The sequence below is a fragment of the Seriola dumerili genome, unplaced genomic scaffold (genome assembly GCF_002260705.1).
Source record: "Seriola dumerili isolate Sdu_G_001 unplaced genomic scaffold, Sdu_1.0 BDQW01000874.1, whole genome shotgun sequence".
In the NCBI taxonomy this organism is placed as follows: Eukaryota; Metazoa; Chordata; class Actinopteri; order Carangiformes; family Carangidae; genus Seriola; species Seriola dumerili.
The window spans coordinates 316,370-329,214 of record NW_019175129.1 but is presented as its reverse complement, the minus strand read 5'-3'; the positions used below and the strand labels follow the sequence as shown (position 1 = coordinate 329,214).

At 41.6% G+C, this 12,845-nt stretch overlaps 1 protein-coding gene across 1 annotated transcript in view; it reads left to right on the top strand.

The window, feature by feature from the left end:
- The first annotated feature begins 3,226 nt into the window (after nucleotides 1–3,226).
- epha5 (EPH receptor A5) overlaps nucleotides 3,227–12,845 on the top strand; it is a 64,380-nt gene continuing 54,761 nt past the window's right edge. Inside the window, exons 1-2 of the mRNA XM_022766604.1 lie at nucleotides 3,227–3,326; nucleotides 10,420–10,484. Of these exons, the coding sequence (XP_022622325.1) occupies nucleotides 3,227–3,326; nucleotides 10,420–10,484 (165 nt within the window). The remainder of the gene's footprint in view (nucleotides 3,327–10,419; nucleotides 10,485–12,845) is intronic.

The window sequence follows — 12,845 nt, the reverse complement described above, 5'->3', positions numbered from 1 at the left end:
ACAAACGGTGAGCATGAGTAAGACAAATAGCGAGATTAACAAGAGAGAAAGACTTGGGGAGAGAGAAAGAAAAACAGACAGAAGTGCAGTGTGTATTTGCTTGTAGGTAACAGTGAGAAAAGTGAAAGAGACTGAGTTAGATGGTGAGATATGAGATAAAGGGAGGATTGAAGAGAAACAGATAAAAGCCAAAGATGCCATTACAAAATCATCAAACAGCATTTTACACTTTTATGATCCCATAAATAAAAATTAATTTAACACACTTTGAAGAATCATGATGATACAACTCTGATTTACAGCTTTAAAACTACAAGAGGAGCCTCACAGCAAAGAATCTGTGGCAAGAATATTTTACTTAAAGACATTTAACTAGAAAGCAGACAAAGAATAAATTGTTCACAGCTTCAGTGTGAGTCGGCAGAGGGTATATGTGTATGTTTGAGCTGGCTGTGTATGGTTAATACTTAATCACGCTTCAAAGACGCAGTGGTGCACCTTCACTGTTCTGAGGGTTCTTAGTAAAGGAGCCTTTATGGGCATATTTGGGCCGTTTGGGCCGTCTTTTCCTGGGCAACGAAGGCCCCAACGGGTGGATCCTCCGTGGCCAAACCTAGCCCAACATTCATTGCACACCAGGTCGTTTGTGCAGCAGGTTATTACGACCCATAGTTAGGTTTTTTTGTTAGGCAACATCTAGTGGTCGTAGTAATTATGACAGGCGCATAGGGAAAAGTGCGTTGACGCAGTATGAAGAGCGACAAAGTCTCCTTAGGAGGAGGTTGAGGTTCATGGATGGATCAACAAAACACAGGAATATGACACAGGAGAACGGTGTTTGATTCCCATGTGCAACCAGTAGTTTATATTGTTTCCATTATCCATGACCGTTCGTTGTTATTATTGTAACCATGACAACAAAGATCGCTTGATGTTGAGGAAGTACTTATTCTAACCCAGATCATGATCTTTTCCCAACACTAACCAAGGAGTTTTTGTGCCTCAACCTAACCAAACCTTTACCGTTATTATAGTTACCACGGCCACTCTCGGTACAGTTGCTTGTTTATTATGGTAACCATGACAACAGAACAATGGGTCGTATCAGAGGGTTGGAGGACTTGTTGCTCCCGCCGCCGGTAGGGGCGCTATATTATGAAACACCCCTCTGAGTCGTATTTGAGGGTAGGAACAAACGACCAACATGCTTGTATGGATTGGAGGACTATTTGGCTCTACCAGGTGAGCCACCGAGGCGCCCCCGACAGGGTAGGGTTTCAGCTCAGTTGGACAGCTAATGTCACAACTGTTAACGCTGGATATCAAAAGACGAGTACAGTATGAAAACTTACACAGTGAGGCAAGGCAAGGGGTGTATTGTTCACACCTTGTGTGACTGTGTGCCAGAGGGCGTCCAAAAAGTTTTTAATGGCTGAGTTTATCAGATGTAGACTTGCCATCAGGAAGTTTGGGATGTTTTGGGATGGCTTGTGAGGGCTGGCCTTTTTTTCTCAACCCTAGCCTTGGGCAGCACAGTGGTGCAGTGGTTAGTACTGTCGCCTCACAGCAATGCACATTAGGTTAATTGGCGACACTCTAAAGTGCCCATAGGTGTGAAGTTGTGCGCAAGTGGTTGTTTGTCTCCATATGTCAGCCCTCAGACTGGCAACCTGTCCAGGGTGTACCCCTCCCTCACCCAATGTCAGATGGGATTGGCTCCAGCCCCCCCGCGATCCTACAAGGATAAGCGGTATAGATAATGGATGGATGGAATGAGTCATATTCGCTGCAGCAACACAACTAGTGTAATCCGTAATAGCAGGTAGCAGTTGCCATCACATCAGAAAGTACCTATAGCACTTGGGCAGTTAGCATGTAGCCCTCGGTGCTGCAGCCAGCAGCGTAGAGAAAGTGCGCCTTAAAAAGACAAAGTCTTTGCTGGCTGATGCTGCAAAGTTTGCTAAGATAACAGATTCATTTAAGCAGTGCACAGGCGATGATGAGGACAGTGGTGAAGAGGCCTCTCCAGTTATTTTGGAATTTTGTGAATATAAAATAAGGAAATGCCACACAACCCCCATTTTATGTGAACAAAACAGTGCAGGTAAACAAGCAGATTGTGTTTCACTATTTTGACAAGTATGAAAACATTGTGTGTGGGTGTGTTTGTTTGTGACCTAAACTAGGGCAAACAAATGGACAGGAAGAGTCCAGCATCCAATGATGAGTAACCAACAGCTACCTGAGCCACATGCAGGGGAGATCTGTGTGTGTCTGGTCTGTTGTGTTCTCAGTTGTGAATCTCTGACATGTGAAGCTCCAACATTTTACGCTCTGCTCCTCAGAAAGGAAACCACATACAAAACAAAAAGCATTGAGAGTACAATGTGTAAATGTAGTGTTCTTTAATGTGAATGTCATTTGCTGCGGTGTGAATATAGCAGTGCTCCTGTGGATAGTGTCTGCTGGTTCTAATTGAGTTCTGTGTTTAAACACTGTTTTGCACTTTAAATAATTCTAATAATAAAGCAGGATATTAAGTCAAACAAGGTGTCAGGTGATTATTACATTAATTCAACTTTGAACTTTAATTAACATATTAACCTGACGCAAACAATATAAATTAACAAAGTGTGTCTTTGTTTTTTTAATTGCTGTTGTATCAATATCAAATCGGGGCCGCTTGACAGCAAATCCCCGGGTTGCTTTTTTGTTTCCGCCCCTGGAGCATTATGGTAACAAGCTTAATAAGTAACAAGCCCCTGCGCTGTTCATCACACATCCACTCGTGTAGTGTCACTCATGCAGAAACGCAACGCGAGAGGGAGCAGGTTAATAGGCACCATAAATGAATGAAGTTACACTTGGAAGCGGTAACGAGCGGAGAGTAATTGATTATCATTCGGAGAAGACGAGTCCAACACTAACGGGCTTCACCTGTGGAGGGTCTGTGATTGGAGGGGCTTTGCGCGGCACTCCGCCCCCCCCTCGGTGCGCCGCCCGCCTCCCCAAACCCAGAGCGCACACAGCTCCTCAGTACCTTCCTCTACCCCCAGCATAACATGAGCTCCCATCTCTCCGAGCGGACGCACAACGATGCAGATGGTTTCATTACGGTATCCCGCTTTACGCTGACCGAAACTGCTGTTATTTAGGAAGAATCTCCTTCCTCCCCCCCTCCCCGTTACCGGTTGTGGTTCTTTTTTTTTTTTTTTTTGGATGCGCCATGCAATCTCGCTGGTGGAGTTGTGGCATTCGGCTGGTGGCATGGACGTGGGTTTGGAGTCTGGCTTTGCTCGGAGCGCGGTGCATCCCAGCGAATGAAGGTAAAACCACACAGAGAGACATTTCGGGTTAATGTCACAGCCTTTTAGTACACGACGGGGGTTTAACTGGCACTGACAAGTCCGAGCGGTTAAAGGTCCGTTGTGTGCCTCTGGTGCCCCCAGACCGTCGGTCTCCTTCGAGCTGCCTTTACGCTTGCGACGCCGGTTGACAGAAAAGGAGGTCGCCCATAAAATGAATATGAGCAGATAATGTTTGTGACATCAGTGTCCGTCAGGTCGGTAATGACTGTGTGTTCCGAAATTTAAAAAGAAGGACCTTTGATCAGAACACGCGTCTCTCCAGATAACCAGTCCTTTGAGGACTTGGCAGCGGCCACAGACGCGCAGTGCGCTGCGAAAATCTCTCTATTAATCTGAAATATTTTCCTGTGCAGCGAGAAAGGACCCCCCCCCCCCCCCTTGTTTTGAGTTGACAATGACCTGAAGGAATTTGTGGCATTTTAATATAATACAACGCACAATTATTGGCTCGTGTGCCGGGAGTTTTAATTGTCCTCATAGTTTTTTCACCTCTTATAATAACGGGGACCTCATGACTGCTTTTTGTGCTTTGTCTCTCTTCATTGTCTTTTAAGGTTATTTCAGGTTCAGTCTGATCTCACATTCTGTCTGTTAAGGTCTAGACTGAATCCTTGAACCTCTGTGTTCTGTAACATATCAGCCAGTAAGTTCAGTTGTCTGTCAGTCATGTTTCTTGTCAGATATTATCAGTTTTATGTGTCACACATGATTTGCTGCAGTTATTTCCATACGCATGCAGTAGGTTGCAAACTGTTAACTAATCAGTTTTCATCTCAGTTGAACTGACGCAAACCTGCACTTCCTCTTCACTGAGTCCAACATGGACATTTGTAACATTGTTTAAAAATAAGAAAAGAGAAGCAGGCCTATGAAAGAGTGTGTCTAATATTGTTCCCACTATTGTCTGCAGACTGAGCAACGTTTTAATAGATAGGGATGAATGCCATTGTTCGGGGCTATTAGACAGCATTATCCGGGAAAGAGGGAACATTCATCAACCTCCTCATTCTTCACATGGCAGATTTATTTGGTCAAAGTTTAGATTCACAAAAGTAGTTCCCAATGTGTGGCCATGGGACACTCTTGGGTCCCGGAGTGGTTTGCGGGGAAACCTTTGGCAACATATAAAACAGTTAAAGTTCACAGAGGATGTGTAGGTTACCTCTTTGTATCAGTGTAGTGTGGATTAAATGAAAACACTTTATATGGATGTTAACTGTTCCAAAAAAAAAAAAAAGAGTTAAACGTTTACCATTTCATCAAAATCACCTGAAAGGAGTATTATACTTTAAATCTGTCGACATTAATTACTCATGAGGTTTGTTTTCTTCAGTTTACTTGAATTCCCATTTTCTTAAAAACACAGCTTTGTTAAAGCCAAGCTTCAAGCTGTGAGAATATTTGTGAATCAATGGCAGCCTGATCATAAGTCTTTGTACTTGTGAAAAAAGAGAGGGCGAGCAAGAGAGAGAGAGAGGGAGAACTCCTCAAAAACATCCACATTTGATCTTTCATGTCTCAAAATTGGTCAGACATCCGCTGTCTTTGTCGTCTTCCTTTGTCGAGCCCTGCGACGTCGCCGTCGAAACCCTGTTTCCTTAAAAGCCCTCTCTCTCTCTCTCTCTCTCTCTCTCTCTCTCTCTCTCTCTCTCTCTCTCTCTCTCTCTCTCCTCTCTCTCTCTCAAATTTTGACTATTTGACCAAGTACGTCTACTTAACTAAACACATAAAATATAACTATTCCCCACCTCACACCTCAAGAATCATTTGCCAGAGGCCGCCATTCAACACAAATTTTAGGCTAATTTGGCACATATTTGCATTGCAATGGATAATCACACTATTGCATGCATAATTGGAGAGGAGAAAGGAAGCCCGTAATTAAAATAGCCGCTATTCTGTCACTGGACTAATTTATTGCAATTGAGAAAGTAAGATTAAACCATTTTTCGGCTCGCTTCAACATCCTCAAGGAGTCACTGGGGATTTTGGCCACTTGCCCATCTCAATTTTTTTTTACCTTAATATGAGAGGAGCATCCTATCAGGGAACATGCTGAGCTTCTGCAGGGCAACGTGTCCTCACATCACACAGCAGACTTACCTCATCCAACCGGCTTCCTCAAACCCTTAATTTAACTCAATTTGATTTAATTTGCTGCTACGTGCCAACTTTGTTTCTTCATCTGTGACTAATTGAAGGGAAAAAAAAAAAAAAAAAGTGAACAGAGAAAAATCCTGATCCCTCCTTTGTGATATTATCATTCTTCTAGCGGTGGGGACAGTTTTCCTGCGGTGGGGCTCCACCACTGATGAATGATGTTGAAGAAAACTGTGCACACTGTGCCAAGTTGATTTATTTCCTCTCTTGAAGTGAATCCATTCCTATTTAAGTTGATCAATTTCTGAGAATATCTGGATGCAGACCCAGATGCCTCACATCTGTTTTAGGGATTATTGCGTTCGATTAATAATAACGTCTGACTAATGAGGGTGATCCTGGGTGTGTGTGAGTCCACACATTAGGGAGTTTAAAAAAGCCATCACTTTGCTTTTCGTTGGTAATGGTGTTGCTCAAATGAGGACGGTAAATTTGGGCAAATTGTAGTAAATGGACTGAAAGAAGTGCGTGATTATCTTGCCTGTGTGTCAGTGTGAGAGCAAGAAGGCAGGCCATTAAGCTTGGAGCCATCCGAGCTAGCATGTAAATGCCACAACCAAATATCACAAGGCAGGGACAGGAGGGAAAAAAAGGGCTAAAGATGCGAATGTGTTGAGATAATGACATGTTTTTATACTTTAAAGATTGGTTTCAGAGGCAAGAGGTAGATACGGTCTCTGACAAGATTGCGTGAAGGATCTCTGAGGTCAAGTTGGCACTTAAACCCATCACCTGCACCGAGCGCCAAAAATGCGCAATTGAAAATAAAAACCCTGGCAGCCTTGTGCCTTCCAGATGAAATATTCAGTTGTCATTTCAAGGAGAATTTTATCAGTAATCCCTGAGCTGAAAATCCACTTACTCCCCAACATATTTGAAATACTTGGAGTATCCTTGAAGTAATGTCACTACAAGACTTTAAATCACTTCATTCATTCAGCAGTGCTGACTTTTAATAATAAGTTGTGTAGATCATTGTCACAGCTGAGCAGTAACGTGTAAGGTGGTTTGATCCTTAGAGAGAGTGAAAGAGGTAACACATCCCTTATGATCTAGTTCAGCATCACTTATCTCTTCTTTATGGCCTAATTAGTTGTCTAATCGCGTCCTAAGGACATCTTTTATTATTCTCTGTAGAGCAGTGGAGACAGTAAGACTAGAGGAGCGTGTGTGCGTGTGTGCATGTGTGCGTGTGCGTGTGTGTGTGTGGGGAGGATTTGTACACCCAGTGTGTCTCAGTAACTGAACAAACTCTCACGCTTCATATTTTGTTAAGCTTCCACCACCTTCTCTTTGCGGATGTTTATCCTTTTGCTGACACCGAAGCAGGTTGATATGAGGATCAGATGTTTTATAACATGGCTTATCACACACCCTGTGACTGGAGGGATTGTACTCAACAGCTGGTTTAAGATTACATTTTTGGATGATTAGTGTTTGTATAGTTGGTAACTCCAAACAACAGCAAGAAGTCCTGTAACTCTGAAATATTTTAACTTCACTATCCCAGAAATCTTTCAGGGTGAAGTCATCAAGGTGCTTCTGTCTGCTTTTACCAACCTGGCTAGTCTTTATTAAACTCAAGGGAAGAGAGAAGGAACAGATCTAATAATGTGGAGTATTTAGCGCTCACTCATACTTCATTTTAGTTCGTCTGGTCCTGTTGGGGAAAGAACTGACATATCCAATCCCCAAATTTCAACCGAGTAAAAAGTGTGGGGGAGAAAGAGACGATACCTGTTATTTGCATTACGATGTTACGTTTAAAGAGGATTGTATGAGAAAGTATTACACCGCATATTCATGTAGGAATATTTTTGAATGTTGGGTGTCTTTCTCGTGAATGCGAATACATTTTATCCCAAGGTTTTCCAGCTTGGCCGACCAAGGTAGGAAGATAGCTATTAACTTCAGAGAAGATTGAATATTTTCAAATTAAATTGGACAGTGGCTAAAACTGAATATTCCAGTAGAGGAGTCCCTGTAAGTGGCAGCATGCAGAATGCGGCTAATGAGAAGTTTCTGATTGTAGTTGGACTAGATCACATGTGGCAGAGGGGTTCACTGTGGATTATCTGCATAGAGACTAACCTGAACAAGCTATACTGACGTGAGTAAATGTCTGAAATGCATGCATCTAAGAAGCTGTTGAATTTTTATCGAAGCACTCAGTGATGGTATGATATGATTTTGGAATTTCTGTTACATCGGGGCTAAAATTCAGGGGAGTAAAAGATGCCTGATTAATAAACGCTCTGCGATGTGGCTGTTGGACGATTGCTTGGATTTTTGGCATGTTAGAAACTTCGATCAGCTGCCTTGGAGCTTGAGCAGTTCCACAGTCTAATTTCCCACATGACTACTGTCTGTTATAAACTGTAATGAGCTTTTTGAAATATTATTGGAGTTGTATTTTTGGCTAAAACCTTAGTCTGGACTGGAGAGACTGACCAGACTGTCTGCATCTTCCAGCCGTCTGTGTCTCCATATTTTCTCTTTCCTCGAATGTAGAATCAACGTACAAGATGAATAAAAATGCAGCTTTTACCCAACTTTCCACCAACTAGCATGTAATGGATACTGCTTGGCTTCTATTAGTTGAATGCTCAAATACCTTAATCTGCCCCCATTGCATGGGAAATGAAAAGCTTTGGTAGCATGACAAAGGATCCTTCAGTTGGACTTTCTCTTTTATTGTTTGAGTACACACCGTGTCAGATGCCGAGCAAGCCAAACGTTATCATAGATGAGATAACGAAAACTGAACTCCGGCCTGAGCAAAACCTGACTCGCGTTTATGACCGTGCATGTCGTGTCACGGCAAACGCGGACCAGTTTTGAAGGTGTTGCAACTTGCAGCCTGAAATGAGATACAACACAATATTCACTGATGTGATTTACTGCGTTCAGCGTCTGTGAAAATGCTGCTCAGGAATTTTTTTTTTTTTCACTTTATGCAACTGTAGAGTCATGACCGGGCTTCCAACAAAATGAGCCTCTAGCTGAGATTCAAGTTGATGCTGTAGGACTCAAGATTTACCCTTATTGTGAACCAGACTCTAAAGCTCAGAATCACCCGAGAAAAAGGTCGCAGCGAGGAAACACATGCTTTGACTTCTGTAAAAATATATCCAGAAACAGCTCTGTGAGGTCACAGATGCCTCTCTCAACAAGAACTTATGTGACTTTTTTTTTTTTTCGTCAAAGCAGCAGTCGGACACACTGATAGGGGAGATAAGACAGAATTCTCAAGACTCCATTGTCACCAGTGCTGCACCAGAAGATGGAAACATGTTCTGAGTGCAGTGGTCAGGTAATTGTACTTGACAGCTTTCAACTGAGAAGCTAAGAGAAGAGGATTTTAATGGATCAGTTTGAGTTGAGAGCTGTGTTCAGCCCCGTGGCCGGAGAAAACTTCTTGGACAAACATATGACTCCTCAAAATACTCGATTTCCATTTTAACAATACTGGAATTCAGAATTCAATAATTCGGGGATACATTGATTCATTCATTATCCATTTATTAGGTTTTTGTGCTGCTTTTCTTGCTTTATCACTGCATACAGTGTATTTGCAATTTAGCCAATAAAACACAGCATTACAGTTGCACTACAGCTACAGTTTTATGCAGAACACTCTCATAATCCCTTGCAACATAGTAAATCACATCTCGACAGTATCACCATGTTAAATCAGTAAAACAATGACAGTATGTCAGAGGAAAGATAACTACACTGACAGCACAGAGTTGTCACTCATGACAAAACCACACTTTTTATGTGCTGCTGTTGACTGAAAGCTAGATTTGAAAATATATTTTCCCTGCGCTGGAGAAACTGTCTGAGTCCCAGCAGAGACAGATTACGACAGGATGCTGCAGAGAATATCGGAAACCACCTGGAAAAGTTGTGTTGCTGATGATGATATGAAAAAAGGAGCAGGTCTGTTGACATTGATTGTCTGACATCAGAAAGAGTGAGTAGTAACGCGACAGTACAATAATAAGAATAATGATGCACATACACCTCAGGCACCTGGAGGTGGGGTTGCTCCAGCACCCCTGCTTCACACAGCTCTGGCTGAGCGACGTCTCGAGGTGCAGTCTCCTCAGGACCAGCAGCGTCTTATGTAAACGGCACATCAACACACAGCTGTGAAAACTTACCTCTTTATCCTCAATGGCTTTTTACATGTTGTAGTGGACACACAAATTGGTAATCTAATTTTTGTTTTCTTTTACTTTTTTTTTTTTTGATTTTTTACTTGTAAAATGCAGTTTGGGAGTTGGAGGGGTGTGTAATGGGGGGGGGGCGCCATGGGTGGGCAGTGCACCCCAATGCAGCATTTTGTTTTTGTGAACAAGATGCACAAAACAGCATTTCCAGTAAAGAATGTTTAAAAAAGCCACAGCTCATAAAACAACACTCCAGGCTGTGCCGGGTGTTATATTATATTAAACAAATGGAAAATGCTCCGTATTCTTCCATTCAGCCTTTAGGACACATTTTAAACCAAGACCAGGATTCATTAGATCTGAAATAGTAAATTTGTTTTGCAAACCAACATAAATCTTGTTAGTCGTGTGAAGATTTACGACATCATTACAGATCAGGCGCTCTATTTTGGATACTTATTTCAAAAAAACCTATTTGAATCTACACAGCGAGCAGCCTTTGTGATGCACCCGGAACAAACCTTGACCTTCATCAGCCGAACACTTACAGTGACTGTAAATGGCTTCATCCTCAGTGAATGAGTGAACTTCTAGAGAATGTTAGAGGCTGGATCTTTAAGATAAGAATGTAAAACTTTCAGCTTTGTGCTTTTTCTGATGAATTGATTGGTTTCTTGTCTGTACTGTGTCCTGACTGTGTTTTTGACTTTTAACAGTGAACCTGCTGGATTCTCGCTCTGTGATGGGGGACCTAGGATGGGTGGCCTACCCTAAGAATGGGGTAAGTGTGACCACTGCTCAGAAATTGTTTTCATGTTTCTTACTTAATCTTAAAGTTGTCAGTGGATCACAGTGTCTTTGTTATTGAGGCGTTGTTTTTCCTCCTGTTGTGTAGAGGAACTTCGATGTGTTGTCTACATGGCTTTTGAAACCATTAATACTCCTTATGACATGAAAACACATCAACGATATACAGTTGAATTATCTTCATCATCAGCAATAATCAAAATTATGGAATAATAGAGGATTATCAAAAATGTAGTTGACCATATCTAAAAACAATCATGTGTCCATCTGAAACGAATGAGCAGCTTCAGCATTGTGAGCACATTATTGCTAGTTTAAGGAGGAAAACTCACTTTCTGTGGGTATGACGAAAGACGATAGGTAACTTCATGATTTTACACTGAAGTGCAGGTACTTCATTTGTTTTATCAAGGTTAAAGGTCATTTCATTTCCAAGAACTCTCAGTTCATTATCAGAGTAAATTGAATTCATGAATAAGATATTGAAAGTCACCATGGAATATATTATTCTCAAGCCAGGAAGTGAATTTCCATTTCCAAGTATTCCCAGGACGATGGCTAATTAGAGAATGACTTACTAGAGTTGGAAAATAGTTATTTCATGGTGCGACATAGTGTATTTTAATGAAAAAGGAGTGGTATTTAAAAACATCTAATAATGTATTCTGGAGTTTCAGGACTGCATCTCCTCATGAGACAGTAGTCCACAGCCCACTCTGTCACCTTTCTTTGGAAGAATGTAATTCCCTAACTTCAAGGGGGTCGATAGTGCTGCGTTCGGAATTCATTTGTGCATCCATTTGATCCACATGGAAAAATCCCTCATATAGTCGCAACTCGTGTTGGCAAATACGAAGCTATACACGCCGGACCGATAGTGCTGACCTTAGCGCTTTCTCAGCTCCCCGGTATTCAAATCACGGCCCACTCTGTGGCTGTATGTAGATGGGAGAGATAGTGCTGACAAAAGCAGCCGTATGCACAATCATATTAATGAAGATGTGATTATGGTGTGTGTGTGTGTGTGTGTGTGTGTGTGTGTGTGTGCTTTCGACAATGCAACTGCATAAATAACTGCATTCAGGGAGGGAGAGAAAATTAAAGACGGTGAGGATCTCATTGTGGCATTCTCTCTTATTAGCCGTTTTGTTTTTACTCGAATGCAGTTTCAGGTGATTGAAATGTCTTTTTTTTTTTTTTCTATTTAACTTGTTGTCTGACACCGAATTGACAAACTCGTCAGACAAAATAAATAATCTTTTCCCTGTTTGCCATTTGGCAACAGAAGTTATACATGTTGGCAATTATAATTCTTATCATGTTCGCTAATTATACGACTGTGCCCAATCTGCAGCATACTCTCGCACCTTCTGCACGCGCACACACACGCATTCACACTTGGCAGCCGCAGTCTACCGTAGCTAAATAAGATATTGAAGAGCCACTGAAGGTTTTTTTTTTTTTTTGTTTCTTCTTCTTTCTATTTTTTAGTCTCATGCTCCAGATGGTTTGTTTCATCCCTCATTTTCTCCTCCTCCCTTCAATCCCCATCATCGCCTCCTCTTTTTTTTTTTTTTTTTTTTTTTTGTTTCTTTTTCTTTTTTTTTTTTTTTTTTTTTTCTGGCTCAGCTCTCATCCCTGTTCCTCCCATCCTTCCATGCCCTCCAAACATTTGTTTGACTCTGTACTCCCATTTTCGTCTTATTCTTGTCATCTGCTTTTCATTTTTTACATTTTTTTTTTTTTATCTCACCATCTTCTCCCCGCTCTTTTGTGTGCTGCTTCCAAAGTGTCCATATGCTTCCAAAGTTCTTGAAACATGCATTTAAGCTTGAAGGAGATGAGGTAAAATAAGCCTTTAAAAAAAAATCTTTGAAATGTGATGGATGAACATGAAATGTTTGGACACTATTCAGCGAAGACAATAACACTGATGTAGTAACTTGAAACTCAAGACTGTTGATTGTGAAACATGGATATTTTTAAATCTCACTGAAAGGTGTGGTATCTTGAGGTGCTGATGTGAAGAAGTGATCACCGCCGACACGTCTTTGCTTGTAATTCAAAAGAAGTTTATTAACAAGAAAGAAACAGTGTCTAAAATGCCGAATCCGGGAGTATCTCTGCCAATGTGAGAACCCTCTTCTACTGTCTCACAAACCCCTCTATTTATCTGTCTCATCCCACCTTTGGGATGAGCCTCTCTTTTAATAGAAGGGCCTTCACTCAAATTGTCGACCATATCTGGTCAATAACCTCTAATCTCTAACCTCTTAACCTTCTGGTCCAGAAAAAGGACCCACACATCCTGAGTGTCTTATTTAGCAGGAGACAG